The sequence below is a fragment of the Apteryx mantelli genome, chromosome 5, assembly GCF_036417845.1.
Source record: "Apteryx mantelli isolate bAptMan1 chromosome 5, bAptMan1.hap1, whole genome shotgun sequence".
Lineage (NCBI taxonomy): Eukaryota > Metazoa > Chordata > Aves > Apterygiformes > Apterygidae > Apteryx > Apteryx mantelli.
Genome location: NC_089982.1, coordinates 81,056,853 through 81,076,694, shown reverse-complemented (window position 1 = coordinate 81,076,694; position 19,842 = coordinate 81,056,853). Strand labels below are relative to the sequence as shown.

At 44.9% G+C, this 19,842-nt stretch overlaps 1 protein-coding gene across 1 annotated transcript in view; it reads left to right on the top strand.

Annotated features, from left to right (window-relative positions):
- The first annotated feature begins 1,026 nt into the window (after window positions 1–1,026).
- REEP1 (receptor accessory protein 1) overlaps window positions 1,027–19,842 on the top strand; it is a 69,902-nt gene continuing 51,086 nt past the window's right edge. The window contains exon 1 of the mRNA XM_067298363.1: window positions 1,027–1,144. Within this exon, the coding sequence (XP_067154464.1) occupies window positions 1,113–1,144 (32 nt within the window). The 5' untranslated portion in view covers window positions 1,027–1,112. The remainder of the gene's footprint in view (window positions 1,145–19,842) is intronic.

Here is a 19,842-nt window from a genome sequence, read left to right as displayed (position 1 = left end):
GTCTGTAACCAGAAAATATTGGTGTTTATAGTGGAAACGCTGCTGGAAACCCGAGGCCACCGATGAGGAGGTCATAACTTGTTACAGGTCCCAAAGTGAAGTGGAAGTTCCCTCTGGTGGAGGAACAGACCCACTACAGGGAGAAGAGCGATGCAGTGATGTAGGTGCTTGATTCTCTTTGAAGCTCGTTTCCAGGGGTGCTGAAGTTTAACTACACGTGTATCCTTACCTGCAGCTTCAGCTGAAGGTTACGGGTGCTACAGATGAAGTTCTAGGAAGAGCAGTGTGCGAGGCCTGGAGGCAGAGACCCTACAGTGCAGCCGGGGTAGTAGTTACCCCCCTGGCCCAAGTGCCCAAAACCAGGCCAACTGCTCCAAGAAGCATCCTGAGGAGAAGTAAAGCCTGGGGCTGCTCTCCTGGTGGCCAGCCCGTGATCCCGGGCTTACCATGAAACTGTGAAACACACTGAATTCCCACAGGCACGTGTGCTTCTGAGAGGGGGGAAAACCAAAGCGGTGGAGGATGCTTTCCCACAGCCTAACTACATCTGCAACAACCTGCGCCAACACAGTGAAGGAAAAGAAGGGAAACTTGGGGAAGAACAGCTTGCGGGTCAAGCTGATGTGTGTCGCTTGGTGCGGGGGTGAGCGTTCCTCGTGGAATTCCCGCCCGGTGAGGTCCCCTACGGAAAATGAACGTGGAGGAGAGGTACCGGCTGTCATCGCTGACAGCGACAACCCGTCACCCGGCCAGTAAGGTCCTTGTCGGCCGTGCCCGTGCCTGCCGCAAGCTACCCGGGCTGCGGGGGGGGATGTTCCTCTCTGCACCCCAGGAGCCCTAACGCGGCGCGCCGCGTGCGCAGCGCCGAGCCCCGCGGAGGGGCGGCCGCGGGCCCTGCCCAATCTCCGCGGCCGGCGCCGGCTGCGCGTTGGCTGCCGCCGCCGGCGGCGCCGCCAGTGAGGCTGCGCTGAGGCTGCGGGGCCGGATGGCCGAGCCGCCCGCCCCGCTCACTCGGGCGGCGGCCGGCGGCGGGCGAGGAGCCGGGCAGAGCCGTGCGCGCCGGGCGAGGCGAGGCGAGGCGAGGCGAGGCGACGCCGCGGCCGCGCAGCGCCATGGTGTCATGGATCATCTCCAGGCTCGTGGTGTGAGTAGCGGCGGCCGCTCTCGCTGCGCCGTGGCGGCCGCTCGGCTGAATTTAGCGGGTGGCTGCGAGGGATGGTGCGCGGGGGGGGGGGGGGCGGAAAAAAAAAGAGGAAAAAAAAAATGTGTCAAACGGGATTTTGCAGCGTGGGAACGTTACCAAGGCGGGGGCAAAATGCTCCTGGGCTCTGCGGCGCGAGGTGCCGCGGGGCTCGCGTGTGTCCGCAGGGGCCGCTCGGGGCCCCGCGAGCAGCGGGCTGGGGGGCGGCCGGGGCTTTGGGCAGCGGCGCTTTGTTAGCGGGGAGCGGCGCGGCCGGGCGGGACTCGCGAGGGGGCGCTGGGGCCGGCGGCCGCGGGGGCTCCCCCGCCGCTGCTCCCTCGTAGCCTTTATGAAAGAAATAGCGACTGATTCTCCCCCGTTTCCTCGCAAAAAGGCGTCCTCGATTCCTCGGGAGCCTGCGAAGCGGGTGGCTCTTGCACTGGTCCTATAGCCTTTCCGTGCCCGGGAACGCTGTAGGTGGGAATGCGGGTCGAAATTCCCTGGAAACGCTGCCATGCAACAGGGGAAAATGGAGCAGCTCGAGGTGTATGTTCATCTGCCCCAGCTAAGAAGAGGTTCAGTGGGGAAAGGGCATTTTCGGCGCCGCCAGAAAAATGTCTGGGGGGAGTTTGTGCTTAAGGTGGGGCGGCAGGATGGCCGAGCTGTCATCTGCGCTCCCTTCGGGAAACGTGGCCAGTCAAGGTTAGTGCACTGAAGCAGGTGAATTGTTTGCCAGTTTTCCCTGTCCGTTACGTGCAGCTAGTGACTCAGGAGAACATCTGTTGTGCTCTTAAGTCATGCAGGGTCTGTACAGGCCTGTCACTTTCTTTGTCTGGAAGAAACGTGCCGTGAGCTTGCACTATCAGCACGGTTCCAGAAAGGCGTTTTCAAGGTCTCCTTTTGCCATATGAAACATAGGAAAACTCAGCCTGATCTTAGCTGCCTCTCTGTATCATTAAGACACTGGGTGCCTGTCAGATATGAAACATTTTGAGGTTTCCAGAGTTGCGTTTGGCCCCCAGAGTTATATGATCTGGATTCGGCTGCAGCTGTTGCTAGCCATTATTGGGTTTGCACTTCATTCTGGGAAAGCACGTTAAATATTTAAATGATTTAATATGAACAGCATAACTCTGCGGATGCCACCGATGACAATGTGAGACATAGCATGCGCTGTTCAAGGCTGCCTTTCCTTTCTTTCCTCTCTGCTAGACTGATTCTCAGTTTTAAAAAGCTGTTATCACATAACCCAGATAATGCTTAAGAACAAAGAGAATTGGAAGAGAAATGGCAGTTTAACTTATTTGACTTGACACGCACACGGCGCGCACACCCAGGTGATTTCATGCAAGACCCATGGACTGGGTAGAAATCCGACAGGGGCAAGGCACCACAGCAGTTGACATCTGCAGTCAGGTAATTAACTGAACATACAAACCTTCATGTTCTCTTCAGCTTCATCTAAATAGCATGGCACAGTGTCAGATTACCTGTGTAGAAGGTTGTACCACTGATATAGCGTTTCAATAGCAAAATAATCATTTGAATATGTAGTTTAAATCATTTAGTAATCATGGTAATAATTAAATAATTTTGCAAGGAAACCTAGTGTGAGCCAAGCTTGATCCCCACTTTCTTTGCACAGCTGCTTAGCTTAAATACACATCCATCCTTTAAGATCTAATCTGATTTCCCCATCTCATTATGAATTACCAAGTCATCCATCAGTACAGATAGATAGGATGGCCACCTGGTTAGGCATTTTTTTTTCCTGCCCATGCCTGTTCAGTTGTTTTTTCCTCAGATGTTACTAGCTAGTAAGGATTACAAAGAAAGTGTCATGGTGTGGTTTAAGCAGACCGTGAATCTTGCTTTGTGCTCTTAGCACCGCTACTGATCTCAGTGGGGGTTATGTCTGATATGACTCAGCTAATAGGGAGGGCTCCAAAACCCAAAGCAGAGCTTTGCTTTGGCTCTTGGGTGCTTTGTCACTTCCAGCATCCCTGTTGGTTATCCGCGCTCTGTTTTGTTTAGTTAGCAGGTAGGCGTTTTGGTGCCTTTTTTCATTTGGGGCTTGGACACGCATTCACTTAGCATACTGCTGGGACACTCTCAAACATTACCTCTCGTAATTTTGTTGTAACTGCCTCTGTCTTGGAGGTTTTTGCTTCCAAAACAACGCTGAAGGAGAGGAGTCTGTGAGCGCTCGTCACCCACGTCAGTGTGAGGTCAGGCAGCTTACCACAAACCGTCTCCTACATCGCTTCAACCTGAGTTTGGGGTTTGTACTGGTGCTGGTCGGGAGTGCTCGCCGGCTCTGTCTGCCTGAAGAACGCTGTGCTGGTAACATCTAGCTGAGAAATGGCAGAAACTGTAAAACAGCGTCTTATACTGCCATAGCCGTGTGCTAAGGTGGCAGCGTGCAAGACTTTATTATTGTCAGGCTCTGTACTGGCTACTGTACAAATGCAAAACAAGAAGATAATCCTGTCCCCAGATATCTGATTCCTTTAAAAGCCTAATACTGATCCTACTGGAGTCCAGCTAGTTTTTTTACTCGCCTCAGTGAGAACAAAATCAAAACATTCTTTCTCTCATGACGGTAGGTTATAGGTGATTTTTTTACCCAGGGATGCCTAGGATCACTGTAACTGGTTGTTGCATCCTGGAGTTGTTTGTCACGTTGTCTTTCGCAGTAACTGGAATGGGATGGCACCGTTATCTATGGATTAATTGCAACCCCTTATTCATCCTCTCTGAGTAGAAGGGACGTCCTGGAACACCCGTATTTCAGTTTCCTCATCTGTGAAGTGTAATGAACTGCGCTGAATTTATCTTCTTTGAGACAGACCAGAAGGGATCAGTGGCATGTCCTACCATCTACAGTTTATTGCTATTAATTTTAAAGGAGATTCTTTTTTGCTTGAGGTGGTAGAGGCCACTCTAGCAGAAGGACTTGGGATTTGACATCATTATGTCAGTCCTGTTTGGCCATAGTGCGCAACACCATCAATCCTAGATGGTTACTGATGTGCTGTGCCTTTTGGCCACTGTCTGAAAGCATTTCAAAATTAAAAGTCATGTATATAAATGCAGCCTATTGCATTATTGTAGAAAACCTGTTTTTTTCCTGGAAACAGGTAAGTTGCTTTTTGCGCTTACAGGTTTCTGTTCTGATTTTGGAAGTTAGCCTTTGCACATTGCCTGTTGAAAGCCTTTCAATTTGGAACATGTGGCAGAGGAAGGAGATGTCAGTAGAAGTCAGGCTAGACCAGATAGGTCATTGATAGTTGAGATGATGTAGTATGACTTGGGCATTTGAATTTATATTGTAAGGAGCTTAAAAGTGCTTTACAAATGATTATAAAATGGTTAAATGTGTTCTTTATGATAAGTAAACGCAGCCTTAATTATGGGTTTTTTTTCCTTGTATTTTTTTAAATCAAACTATCAGTAATGGCCTGTCTGATCTTTTATGGTTTGGTGTGAAATGGGGTGGCAGCCCCAGATATGTCCACTGGGAATTTCCAGCCCCATGGGGAAGTAACAGGGATTTTGGGATTTATCAGACACATCCTTTCCTCCAGCTGCCATTGGAGCTATGCGAGTACAAACGAAACTGAAGAGGAAGCAAAGAATTCTTTAAACTGATGATGGAAATTTCTTTCCCTGTCACAGTTTCTCAGCTTTCCCTTTCTAGTGTGGTGCCATTTTAGCTGGGGTAGGTGAGATCTGCCAGCCCTGTCCTCAGTGGGTGTAAATCCATAGCGCTACTGAGTCAGCCACTGATTTAATCAGAAGACACCGCTTACATCAGTTATGAATTTCCATTACAGAAAAACCTAGCAGAACCTTCCTCCGCCTGTTTTTCATGCATATGGAAGGCCTGAAGAGATTTATGAATGAACAAACAGAAGTCTTGTAATCGGGATTATATGACTGCAGAAAATGGTAACTCGTAGCCTCTATACGATAGGTAGGCAGAGACAGGGATTGCTCCACTGCGAGAGCTGTTCTGGTAAGGGAATGGCTGGGCCTGTGCTTTTGGTTATCGACACGTCGGCATTAGCTTCTCCATTGATATATAGCACGTATGTGAAGATCCTTCTGTGCAGTCCACGTGTTGTTTACTCTGTGTTGGCAAATGATACGAAAGACTGTGGCGTTTATTACTCTGTATAGGCTTCAACCCCAGTGATGCAAAATTGGGCTATGTGAAAAGACAGCAATGAACCTAGCATGGCTTGAGGTCTTAGCTAAGGCTGCGGGATGAGCTTTTACATGCTCTGAAGCTAAGAAGTGGGACGGGCAGACCCCCCACCATGCTATGAGCGTGCCGAATTTGCGAAGAAATGTTGTCTATAGATAATGGCAGGGTAATCCTGAAACGATCCTCACTGTTTCGCACTGCTGCTCTCCCTAGCGTGAAGAGCAAGCGGGTTTCGTGGCTGCCGGCTCAGGCCTGTGCGCGCCACGTGCGGCTGTGCTGCGGTGTTTACGGCTCTGCTGAGGGGGCAGAACCTGTTGGTGACAGTAACTGACAGAGGAGCATCCAGCGCAGGTGCGACATTTGCTTTGCCCTTCATGTGATACGCAACCACGCTGATCACGCTGCAGGGGATAACGCTGCCTGCTGCTTTGTCAGCCGTGACCCAGATTTTCCTGCACAAGCACAGATGTGCGGGAAATGCTGTCAGCCCCAGCGGGGAAGATTTTCTTGCATACGCATGAACGCATTCATTGCAGAAGTTGCCAGTTCCAGTTTGGTAAGGGAAGGACATTTTACCAAATTAGAAGTTGTGGAGTATAACTGCAGAGCTTGGTCTTTGCAGCTCTCTTAGTACAGGTATTTTGCCTTGATGGGGCCCTTTCCATCTCATTGCATTAAAGCACTTCAGGCATTAATTTAGTCTTACATCATCGGAATGATGCTTACTGCAATTTTACTGGAGAGGGCACTTGAGGCGCAGCAAGATCAAGTGATGTGTCCAGTATTCCACAGAAAACCCACAGTAACTCTTCTTTCCTCCAGGCTCCTTGACCAATAAAGTAAGGAAAGGGGATCTGATTAAGAGAACCAGGGATTGGGCTTGTCGTTTTATTTATTTATGATTGGGGGAAAGATCTGAATTAAAGGAGAGGAAGAATTAAAACAAAAATACAGACTTAAATAGACACTACCTGAAACAGTCAAACAACCAAAGGCTTAAACATTCTGAATATGTTGTATTTTCCCTTCCAGTGGCCCATTCCTCAATGCTGTCATCAGTGTCATAGACAGAAGAAGGCAATAGCCAAACTGCCTAATTTAGGTTACTAAGTCAGGCACCACGCTACCTCAAATTGGTTTCTTAGTCCCAGCAAGGGGACTTAGATCCAAGTTACTCAACCAGTGGTCCACAGATGGCTGATGGTCCATAAAATATCAGACAGTCTGTGAAAAGATTGCAGATCTGAAACAGAACCCCTCATGCATTCGCGCTCTCAGGCAGTTGTCCGTTAGGTACCAGATGATTTAGTCAGGAGTCTGTTAATATGATATATATATATATATATTTTAATTATAAGGATTTTTTTAATTATAACTGAATTACAGTTTTGTAAAATGTTAACATTTCAACATTATACCAGTTCCATGCGACTCACTTATTTATCACCTATCCTTAAGGAACAGTGGGCTATAAAATGAGTTGTATATTTGTTTCAGAAAGGTCAGCTGGTCCAGAGGTTAGAAAAGGTTGAGAAACACTGCTCCATGCTCTTTCTACAGTTAATGGAGGAGAGCAGACATCTCTAAGGTGTTTCCATTAAAGGTTATGTGTTAAATAGAGAGCTGTCTGGTCAAGAGGAAATGCTCAGTAGGGAGGATGAAGAAGGCATATAATCAAACCTCCTACTTCTTGAGCAATTGCTTCTAGGTACTAAGCAGTGCATTTGCCTTCCTGCTCTCCTGCTTTTCAGATACCTTGAGGTGGTATCTTGAGAACTTTCAGTCTGATCACAGAGGTGGGTGAAGAGTTGAGTGCTGCAGAAGAACTGGCCAGTTTGGATTGCTGTCTGAACCCTGAGTGTCAAAATTTCTTCTATATCCTCATTAGGCAGCTAGGATCTGAGCCAAGATTTCGCTTTATCTGACTCTGCACTTGATTATAACAAAGTCAGGGCCACTCAACAGCTTCAGAGATGGGTCTTGTGAGATGAAATGGCTCAGTGGAGAGAGGTATCTGTACAATCAGGCCCCTTGCAAACAAAACACTTAGATTGCAAAATCTCACTTAAATCACCTGTGTATTTGAACTTAATGCTGCTTTTGAAGAGGAAGGTGTCACATCCTATTTTATCACTCATATGCTATTTAAATTGTAAACTCTTCGGGGCAGGAACTCTCATTTAGCATTTTTGATCATACAGCACCCAAGACAGTGGGTTTTTAGTCCCTAATTGGTTCTCCTAAGTTCTGCGGTAATACAAAAATAAATAATATGTGAATAAATGCAACTCTGCCTTGCAGTATCCAGTTCCAGAATCATTTATGAGACTGATCCTGTACTCCCTGATGGTTTCTTTGTGACACTACTATTGGTAGGATATTCATGGCCTATTCTGACATTTTGCATGGATATAGTACGATAATATTCCTGCTCTGACGAGCTCTCAATTCAAACTGATGAAATACAGGTAAAGCAGACAGTGAGCAGAGTGAAGAGAAGGAACTAGAAGAAGCAACAAAGTGAAACCTGGGTTTTATGTCTCCATGATGTGCGCGCTCCTGAAGAGAAGGGGTGAGATGACAGGGTGTGCCTGCTCATTCTTCAGGCAGGACCCAGGAGGGCACTCCGGATGTGGAGCTGCATGCTAGGACTAGAAAAACGGGTGGTATTTTCCCAAGCTCCATACACAAAGCAAGGCCATAATTTTGATAATACGCTCAGAGCAGAGCAGGAGGATACCCTTAGTGGGATATCCTACTTTTTGTTTCTTGTAAGAAGAGGCAGACGCATTTTGCAGGACCTAGAAGGTGAGGACAACGGATTTTTATTTGATCTGGGGAGTAAAGCAGGAAGCTGCAGACTGGTCAGAGCTGCCAGATAGCAGAAGAAGAGCAAAGATGGTACTGAAGAGGAAGAAAAGTTGGTTGTAGTATTATAAGTAGAAATGAAGAGTTATGTTTCACGTATTTATACAAAGATAGAGGGTTAAGTGTAAAGTTGGAGACTGACTCTTGGGAATGACTAGGAGACATCTGGGAACACTGGCCTTGTGTCATGCGTAGTAAAGGTTTCTTTCTTGAAATGCTGACTACTTCCTTGCTATGTCCTAATGCAATAATTACTAATAAATTAATAATCAGCCAGTTCCAAAGAAGGACTGCGATAATTACTAATAAATCAACAATCAGCCAATTCTAAGGAAGGGATCAATCAACCAGTCAATAAAGTTGTATTCCCTCTTTCCCCCTCCTCTCTAATGGAGACAACAGTAACCTCTTGCTTTGCAAAATGGCATATTTTACTGGACAACACAAAGAGCGCTAAAGAATCTATTTGTAAGGGGCTAGAAAGAGTGCCCCTCATGTCTAGAGTTTTGTGTGGTTTTTGGACAGATCCCAGCAATGCTAGGGCAACATGAGTAGCCTGCCTTTGAGACTACCGAGCAATTCAATACTATCAGCATCAACAAACAGTTGCAGCTCCTGCTCAAGAAGCTCTTCTGTTCTGTTGAGCTCATACTGTTGCTTCCTTTCATTCAGCTCAGTTGACTTCATTTATTCTGTTTCTTGGTTCCAGCCTCTAAATAAGTGTTTTTTAGAGAAAACCAAAAAAACAATGGAAATTTCTTGCTTCATGTTGTGCAGTGTGGCTTATGAGCAATAACCTTTCTCATATGAGAGTGGAGGGAAGGACTTATGCTGCAGATGCTGTACAGGACTACCAAGAGTGTGGATTCAGCAGGGCTGCAAGCTTACTGTGTGAAGAGAGCAGGTTATTTTCCGCTCTCTTTCAATTCTGCATCCATAAAGGGCTCAGTCATAACTTACGTACCTCTAAGTTATCAGTTCTACCTTATATGTGATATACTTTGCTGTGGGCATGAGGAGCACTGTCTGGGGGTAGAATTGGAAGGACAAAGCAAATATTAATTTTAGGCTAAAATTTTCCAAGTCAAGTGGTCAAAAGTTCAGAAGTGATCTGGGATGTTTTGTGGAGACTGTCCTCTTCTGTGGCAGAGCTCTTCTGGCTCTGTCAGTCCTTGAGAAGCAGTCAAGGAGGAGTGAAAGCCAGGCTTAGGCAGTGTTTCAGGAAGCAAGAGGAATATCCTCCTAGAGAGGATAGACCCGAAGCGCTCAGTCAGGATTAAGAGCACAGCAGCAACAGTAAGAAGAGCTTCTCATTATCACAGCATTTCATGACTACCTTTCTCAGTGTGTCTTCTGGACAACTGCCCTAATGCTAGCCATGTGTGTGTGTGAGGAGAGCGGCTTAGCCAGGCTGCAAGTTGGGTTAAACAGCCTCAGTGATAAGGCAGCCGTTTGGCCTCAGGGAACTCCCGCAGGACTTCTCTGGGCTGGGCTGCGCCGCTCTTTGGCCTCCTATGGTGGAGGAGCAGTTCATGGCTCGTGAGCTGTGTCCCGCTCGTGGAAGGTTCTACTTGTCCTACTGCCTCTTCTGCTGGGGCCTTGGAGGGGGCGTCAGGGTGGCGCGTGAAGCCCAGGAGCTGAACTGTGCGTGTGCATGTCTAAACTGAGAACTATGAGCCACCACTATTACGTGGCCCACAAGAAACTATTTATCTGATCACCCTGAATAACATCATGTGGCTCCTAAAATCCACCTTCACAGTTTGTAGTGAGACTGGAAGGGGAAAGGTGGAAGCTGGAGCTGCTCTGAGGCAAAAACCATTTGCGTTTAGTGATAGAGTCCATGGGAAAAGATTGAAAGTTTCACTGGCCTTGAATGGCTGGAGAACACGCACGAGACTGGCAGCTGTAGGGGAATGAACTGACAGTCATTGTTCAGCGTCCACTGAACAGCTACCTCTACACCAAAACCACCATCCTAGCCAGTGTTTTTGCTGGAAATCATAGCAGAGAGGCCAAGGACATAGTGGACCCAAGGACTGAATGAGACTTTCTGCCTTCCAGGTGATCTGTATAGGTCTGAGCTGAAGCACGTTGGCAGGGCAGCTTGGAGGCTGCTGGCATTTTCCCTGGCTTGATTGCACCCGTTTTGCAGCTGAACAAAGGATTCCACTTTCCTCATTTATCTTTTTGACTCTGCTTATAAGGTTTTCAGTCAAAACAGAAAGATGTTGCTATTTAGAAAGAACATTAATAATTAAGTCAAGATACACAGAAGAATATACCCGGTAAAACTGGATTTGTTGAATTTAAGTAGATCATAACAATTTCCATAGCAACATACTCCGCTGTCCTATATACAGAGATGGGTTTTTTTTTTTTGTAGGATCAAACACAGAGAAAGCCATTATTTAAAATGGATACCTTAAGAACACAGAAAATGAAATAACGGAATAAATTGTTTCCTGCATAAATGTTGTCGGAATTTTGTCATACTTGTTTTATTGTGCTAACCCCTTTTTATAGCTGTCATGCTGCAACCAAACCAATCCCCTGCTGACTCTAAGAGAGTGATTCAGGGAGAAGTGATATCTTAGTGATCGTTTCTTAGGATATCACCTCTCTCTCTCTCAGTTATATCCTTCTCTGTAGATGTCGACAGTTATAGCTGTCATATATCTCTAACACAGTTTACCATGGTAACCTTGAATACGTCTACTAGAGTTTCTGCTTTACCCTCTGTGCCTGCTGTGTCAGTAGCTTCCCATCTCAGCATTGGATAAAGCTGTTTTCATCAGTATTTGGACAGCATTTTGAGATCCTTGTATATGGTGTGTTCTGTTACTGCTGAATGCTGTATGGAAATTTGTAATGACAGTCTAGCAGCTGAACATTTAGAGGTAAATAAGTAACCACACATTCTTTTAGAATACCAGGGATTCTTGGGCCCGACAGGAATTTGCACTAACCCCTTTTCTCTAATCTAGCAATTAAATAAGTGTAACATCTCACATGCTCAAAAAAGCCTTGCAGGCACATGGTCAGAGTTGTAGAACACTTGTGAGAAGCAGTCAGCCAAACAACAGTACGGAAGAGGTGGAATTTAATAGAAAAGTTTCTCAGTGTCTTGTAACCTCCTAGCAAAAGAAACACGTTAGATGAGGTAGGAAGGATGGTTCACCTCTGAGATAATTGCAACTCTTCTGTTTTGTCAATGGAAGTAGGCTAAGTGATGCATTGCCAAATTTTAACAAGAACTGCCACAAAAATTCCCAGTCCTAGCCTGTGATAAACCCAAAGGATCAAGGGTGGATTTGCTGCAGACAGAAGGAGTAAAGAGCTGGAAAATTCTGTTTCAAGGCAAACCTCAAGAATTTTCTCATCCCTAAGGCAACATCAGGTCTTCAACTTGTATTGACTGGTGCAACTCTGCGGAAGTCAGTGAGTAATGTAAATCTACCCAAGTCAGACTCCCAAGACTGTGTCTGTAGCCCAGAATGGGGAAAACCTTGTAGAGGATGTCATCGCTAAACTGCCATATGCCTTTGCCTGTACTTCAGCGACCAAAGCCAAGCAAATGGACCACCCCAAAGCCTGTAATCGAGGTATTTCTGAACTCAGATATGGTGCGCTCTGTTGAGCTTCATTATTGAGCTTCTCTCTAATAAGTGTCAATACCCACTGAAAGCTGAGGATGAAGAGCATGACACCCTCTCTTTAAACTCAGTGGAAAGAATCCTAGTGACTTATTGCAGACCACCTGAGCATGTATATTTTAAAAGCTATTTTAATCATGTTAGACAGGGTGAAACTCTGTTGTCTCTCATACTTCATCTCTGTACCCTTATGTGAAGTCCTGTTACGGAGGGTGCTGCGCATAGCTGCATGCCAGCTAGCCACAGTGTGCTGCTGCCAAGCTCTTAGCTTGTGTCCCTGATCCTGGCTATCTTAAATCCCTTTCAGTGCTGCTTTGTAGGACTTCCAGGACTAGAATCCCAAGGGCCCCCTGACAGCCGTTTCCAAGGGCCAGGAGGATGTGGCATACATGACTGCTGCTGCAGACCCTATGCATATTTCCACAGCTTATTCCTAAATCAGTGCAGAATGAGCAGCGCTGGATAAGACACTACATACAGCCAGAATGAAAGATCTTTCCTCCTGTCCATGAGGCAGGACATGCATTTTAAGTACATAAGTACTATGCCAGATTTTGCATGGTACCGTAATGTGAAAGCATCTGCTTTTCTTGTTGTTTGTGTATGATTCATAGTTAATCTCATGTAAATCTCATCTTGTAAAACATCTCCATTTTTTTTCAAAGATTTTCTTATAGATTGGATAATATTCCTCTCTTTGCTATAGTGTGCCCTGAGACTTTTGTGCTCGGATGTGCTATGCAGCCGCTGGAATAGCTCAGCATTCTTTTTCAATTATTATTCTGCTGAGGTTTGCAGATACTTGGCTGTAACAAATCAGATCCCTATTCAAAACTCTATTGTGTTTTAGGTATATTCCTGAAACCAAGAAACCTCATTCCTGGCAGTCAATCCAGGGATAGCTGAAGAAGTCTGTTAAGATCCAGTTTTCAAGGCATCTTTTTTTTTTACAGCTGAATTTGAAACAATTAACCATTTCACTTCAAAACAGCAAATGCTTTGTTTCAGGAGAGTGATACTTGCAGCACTGTACTCCTTCTGTGTGAATCTTCTTGTTTGGGAAGGAGAATAAACACTCACTGGACTGTGGCATTTAAACAAGCAGTATTGCAATCAGTAAGAAGTGGTGGAAAAAACATGCGTAAAATAGCAGGCAGTGTGGGTGTTCCTGCAAAAAGTACAGGCTGCCTTCTCAAGCAGCTGCTTGCTTAGAAATCTCCGTAATGGACTTGGAAGCGTTGGCTCTCTTTCTCTTTGCTTTCCTCTAAAGTTATTTCTGTGAAATCTCCATCTGGCTCCTAAACCTAAGTTTATATATCATGTTATGTTTTGAGTAGCTGCAAACTGCAACGTATATGTGTGTGAGAGAGAAGGTGAGGAGGGGAAAAAAGAGTGAAGTCACTAAGCCAAAAGAAAAAGCAGAGGCAAAACCTTTACGTTTCTGAATTGCACTGTGCACTGGCTTTTTTTCCAAGCCCCAAACAGAGCGGTGTTCCTCACAGCGTAAGAATGGAGCTGTCACAGGCTTTGCTTTAAACTCACTGTTGTTTGAGGACATCCAGACCACAGCAGAACGGCATGGCTAGTCCCTTTTACTCTTTAATGCTTTCAGCTAAAGCCTGAAATTTAGAAAGAGATAACAAGTCTGGGAGAGATCAAAATTGAATGCAAATGGGAGAGTGACATCTTTTTTCAAAACAATTATTGATATCTGGGTAGCAATATTGCTATCCAAAAGCATTAAAAAAAACCTGAGTCAATACTCTTCACCTCCCCACCAAATCACGAGACTAGATTTAAAATCCTGACTTTTATAATATATATGCAGATATATCTGTACATCAGACCCTTTGATTTGCACTCTGAACCTGCAAGATCGTTTGCAGGTTCTTTTTTCAGAAACCATGAAGTTTTGAGAGTTTATTTTAAAATGAGATTTTCCTATAATCATGTCACTCTAGGAGTTTGGGCTTTAAAGAAATCACTTGATGAGATTAAATGAAGAAATGTGAGAATTAGCAGTACTGAGGTACTAAGCTGGCCTCACAGAGTGAGTTCATCTAAATGTAATGATGAAGGAGACAAAGGTTAGCACAGAAACATAGCTTGGAAATCAAGACTTCTATTTCCGGCTCTTGCATGGACTCTACCTGGACTGTGACCAAGCTGCTGATTTCCAGTGCTGGAAAGCTTCAGTATTTCCAGCAAAATCAATGGAAACTACAGATATTTGTCATCTCTGAAAACCGCTCCATGTCTCAGTGTACTCCAACTGGGAATCTCTATCTAAAATATATGAATTCCGGTTGATAAGTGAAGTTCTTAGTGTGAAGTGATGTATCACAGGATGCCTCCATAGGTACCTGTCCTTGCTGTGTTAAGTCTTTCCTTCAGTCTGTGTAATAGATGGTTGTTAAACTTAAAAACTCTGGTGCAGGTGAATAGTAGCAATGCTGTGAAAATTGGAGGAAGCTAAAGGAAACCCTTTCCTTTGGCTTATCTTTATGGAAAGACCCAAAGTTAACTTCCTATACTACAGAGACTGAAATCTAGAGTCCTTGGTGTAACAGAACTGTTTAACCTGTTGAGCTTCAGGAGAGACTGAGGTAGAGTAGGATAACACCAGAAATGAAACAAGGGAATTGGGTGTTGGTAAAGAAATATAAAAACTGGAGATGCTTACTGAGATCGAATGATTTGGGAGAGCAGAATAGTCATTTCGTAGCAGCAGAAGAATATTCGTTTGTGGGATTAGTCACGAAGTAGGGAAGTTAAATAGAAATGAAAAGATTCCAAGGTTCAGAAGAGAAGCCTTGAATTTTAAGAAACATCCCAGAGTGCTGAGGAAATGTGTCTAAATTCCAGTATTTCTGTCTTGAAGTATATGGTTGTTGTACTACTGAGCAAAGTGTGGAGATATTTTAGAATCTTGTGCAAACTGCCTGTGTTGAATCTGTCACATGCTCCCATAAAGTGAACTGTAAATCAGAAATCTTTAACCTTTGGTGCGGTTCTGGGCAACAAGCAAGTGTTGCTGAGGGACTGATATGAATTTGAGAGGCTGTGCAACTGTCTCTCCTCCGAAGAGGTGTCCTAGGCACGAGGTGCTCACACACGCTGTGTGCTGGTGTGCTCCAAGCCAGAAGCAGTGACTATGCTCTACTCAGCCCTGGCAAGTTACAGGCACAACAGATGCGGTGTTTAGATGCTGTCACTGCAACCTGATGAATGTCCAACCGGGGGAAACTCAGCTGGGCCTGTGAGAAACCAATCTGTAAAACAGGGATAAAAGTACTTACCCATTTCCCAAAGGCTTGGAGAGAACTAATTGAGGATGGTAAGACACTTAGAGAGATGTTGATATTTCTGTGCCTAGGGTCTGGTCATGCATCCAGCTATATTCCTGAAAAGCTTCTGAGAATTAGTAGGTCAGAGAAATTAAAGCTCACTGAATACTGGGGTGTGTATTTGTCCTGCTGCTAACATAGATGAACCTTTGAAAATGCTGAATATAAGTATTCTTCGAATCAATTTCATTTAACCTTTCATTTAACCTGGAAAATACAGTGATTCTCCAACTTTTAAAGGCTGAATTTAGACACTATGGTGAAGATTGTCATTTAGGGAAGCCTTTAAGATCAGCTTTCTGCTCGAACAAGGCTTTGCTGGAGGTTGCTGCCTCTGACGCTTTTAAAAATTATCACATTATGGCTATTAGCCATGTGTATGAATAATTTACTCTCTCCATGAGATATGCAGCTCTAGCAAAATAAAGGATGTGTCATCATATCTCCAGATACATGCCATGGGCAGTGGTGTTTGTCGTAGAAGTAAATAAGCTGATAATAACCTTCTCACTGCTAGTGGTTTTTACGTAAGAGTAGATCATGCAACAGCATTACCATAAAAACATTACATTTCACAGTGACACTGCACAGTGCAATGACCCAAAGGCTCACACTAAGAGATAAGGGGAAATCTAGCTGCCCTTCTAGCTCATAAAAATGACTAAGTAGGAGAATCAAAGTAAGAGGTGTCTGTAAATATTCATTTCATCTTCTCCATCCCCCCTTTTTAAGTTTGTAGCTAACTGCAAGCTAGACCAACAGCAGAGGTAAAGCAATGTGGTGCTGTTCTTCAGGTGCTTTCCTTTGCCGGCAAGTTCTTTGTTTTACAGGAAGCTTGGTGAAGTTTGTGCTGCTACAATGGGTCATCTGGAGCAGAATAAAAGAAACATTTTCTGAGCCTCACTGCCGTGTGACATCCGTTATTGTCATAGCATGACCCCTGCTTAGCTCCTCAGGGAGAGCTCTGCTTGCAAAGGAAAGGGTGTGGTGTGGCTCCAAGCAGCAAGGAAAATTCTCCTAAATTTATTCAGCTGAAGGTACTCTGGATTCCAGGAGTGGATCCCTGTCTGTTTGGCACCTCTGAAGAAGGGAAAAGTGCAGAGGCGTTCTCCAAATCTGCATACAGGATTGGTTCAGTGAGGGGGTTCACCAGCAGGCTGAGGAAGGTGACTGTTCCCCTCTATTTGGTAGTTGTGAGACAGTGGCCGGAGTAGTGTGTCCGTTGGCCAACCGGAGTGAGTCCAGTGGAGGGACTCAAGGTGGATAGGGGGCTGGAGCCCATGGCGTACCAGGAGAGCTGAGGGGGCAGAGTGTGTTCAGCCTGAAGAAGAGAAGGCAAAGGGGAAACTTATTGCTGTCTTCAATGACCTGATGGCTTGTTGCAGAGAAGATAGAGCCAGGCACTTCTTGGAGGCACCCAGTGAAAAGATGAGAGGTAACAGACAAAAGTTATAGCGAATGAAATTCAATTTAGAAATAAAGAAAAAAAATCTTCAAAGTGGGAGTAATCAAACACTGGAACAGGGACCCAGAGATGGTGAAATCTTCATTCTTGGAGATAACTGAAAACTCAACCAGACAAGTCTCTGAGCAATCTGATGTAACCTCAAAGATGGTCCTATTTTGGGTTAAAGATCTGCAAAGATCTCTTCCAACCTAAATTATTCTGTGGTTCTATACTAAAGGAAACATTTCTGTTTCTTATATTGCTCTCCCCATGCTTTCACTCAATCACTTTCCAATAGTGCTTTAAATTATATCTGTCACATGAGTTTTGCTCTTTTTCCTCTTCTTTCCTAGAGGGAGAATGTGTGGGGAAGAAGTATGTTTACAATGGTTTGGTTTGCAGTGGTTTGGTTTGGTGTTGGCTGAGGCCTTGTTTTTTAAATCTAAGCTGCTCTTCGTTGATATGGGAGAAAATGGGCTAAAGACGTGCATCGCGGTAGGGAACGTGTGCTGGCCCTTAGGTGCGCCGGCTAGTCCCGCTGGATATTCGCTAGCGATTGCACACTGGCATACGTACAATCACCCGCACCAGCTGCTGGCACCACGGACACAGGCCCGTATGACCCATGGTCCGACTCCGATTGCTGGCACTTCGACCTCCATAGACACACGTGCACATAGAATAGCGAGTCCTCACCCAGGAGAATAGTTGGAAATGGAGCTTAATGAGAGCACAGGACAAACTGTACCACCAGGTGCAGGCCATGGCCAGACAAGTGTCTTGTTTACAGGCAACTGGCCCCTTTTGTCTCCTTATCCCGCTGTTTTCCCATGCTTGTTCCTCCCCAAATCACCTTGATGTCTCCCTTTCTCTGCCGTTGGTTCCTCCCCTAAACATCTCATAATAAGTCCTGTGCGATCCCCAGATGCTCTTCCCCTGCATCCCGTAGCGAGTCCCATTCCCCTGTCGGCTGTAACCCCCTTCAGTCTTTAAGGTGATTTGGAGACTCTCTCCCGTTGACTCGTGGCGATGGGTGGCATCCCTGGCCCGTGGGGCTGGTGGCTCTCCTGGGACAGCCCTGGCAGGGGCCGGGACAGGGTATTATTCGTGTTTCCCCACCTGCCGTCGTGCCTTTGTGCTCCTCTGCGTGTGTGGAAACCAGCTTTTTATCACATAACCTAACATTCTGATTTGGGATTATCCATTAAATGGTGATTTTTTGCTTTTAATTTATTTTAATTAGAGATGAATAATTTTACTGGATTCAGAGGCGTAGCTAGGAGCTCTGCCTGACTGTGCATTAGTGATCCATGGCTCCGGATCAGTCTTGTTTCCTTCTGATTTCCTTTCCTTTACGTCTAAGTTAGACTAGAGGTTGCTCTGTATCAGTTTTGCTCCAGCTGGGGATCTGCCCCTCTGTGTTTATCTCTGCTGTACCATGCATTTCATTAACGTGCTGTTATTATCTGTCTAAAATGGAGGGATTAAAAAGGATGAATGAAATGAGAAAAGACCCTTGAGGAAGGAACTCTATTAAATTCACACTAGAAATTCTTGTAAAATGCGTATGAGAAAAAAACTAGAGCTCTGGCTTTTTCAAGCTGTGTGGCAGAGTCTCATTTTCTTTCTTTCTTTTAATTTGGCAGGTTCTAGTAAAGACAGGTCTCGGCCCCTCCCTAAAAGGTTGTTACAGCACCCAAAAGAAATACCAGTTTGTGGCTGTGGGCCATAAAGAGAAATGTGGTTTGCATGGCCGGTGAACTCCCTGCAATGTCACAGATGTTATATATAGCATGTGGCAGTCTGATACCAGTACAAGCTACAGGATTAGGATGGTCTGACTATGAAATTACGTGTAGAATCATCTTGCCTTAGTTTTCCTGCAATCGTGCTTTAAAATAGGAGTTATGGATATTGCTCGTGTCTCCTGTGTAATCTCAAGAGGGTCCCAATTTCCTCATCATTTACAAAGGAAAAAAAAAACATGAATGAAATGGAAATAATCAGAAATTAATGGAAATGAAACCTGCTTTACCACTGAGATTGATGATACATATATATATATATATATGTATGTGTGTGTGTGTGTGTGTGTGTGTGTGTATATAAAAATAAAGCACTTTGAAGTGGTTTGACTTTGACGGGTCCCATGTGCTTTCCATGCAGCTGGTCCCTCCAAATAAGTATTTGGCCCTGTACTTTTTCAGGTTAATGTTGTAGAGTCAGCAGAGACGTAAGAAGTTAAGTCAGTTACTGTTGGAAGGAATTATGCCGTTTCTTGTTCATTTGCTAGCTTATTATTCATAAAAATATCCAGACAGTAGTAAGATATTCTCCTTGGGTTGTTTTGTGCTGGGCTGACCTGTTCCTATATCAAACTGCTCTCCTTGACTAGTGTAGGGGTACAGCTAGGGCTTCTGGTCTTCCTCCAAGAATTCGTGGAGTTATTTTTGATTCACGTAGCATCAGTTAAAATAATGCCAAAATAATACTTGTAGCATGATCTTTGTGTTTTTAGATGATAGTAATGCAGAGCTGCTTTCTTGATATGCAATCCACATTGGTTATACCCCTTTTAGCCTAAAAATTAGGTTAGGTTATATAGTTCTTTCCCTTTTTGTATCATGAGCCTATCATAAAACAGTAGGCTAACTCACAATACAATTTTTAAACCATCTGTCATCTATAGAATATAATGTCAATGCTTTGAAAAGAGCTTTTTTCCATATTAACATCCCACCTTTCACAGTCAGGAAAAACAGCCCTTTCCATTTAAAACATGCTGTTCGGGTTTTCAAATTGCCATTTATTTGCCTTGGAGAAAGACAGAGCTCTCAGGGCAGGAGCTATACAGTCTGTATTGGATGGGGAAAACACGGGCGCAGCAGATGCTAAGTCCTGCCTTCTCAGGGTCGTGAAGCTTGGTGGCTCTGATGGTCTGTACAAGTCACGTAGGAGAGGATGTTTCCTTCTTAAAAAGGCACCGATTTTATTCCCCTCAATATCACACTTCGAATTATTTCTTCTCCCCCAAAAAGGGTCTGTATGCAGTGCTGGGATGGACAAGGATTGGGATGTGGACTGCTTTTCCTCCGGGCCTGCTGAGCCAAAGCACAGAGAGGAGTGCGAGGGGA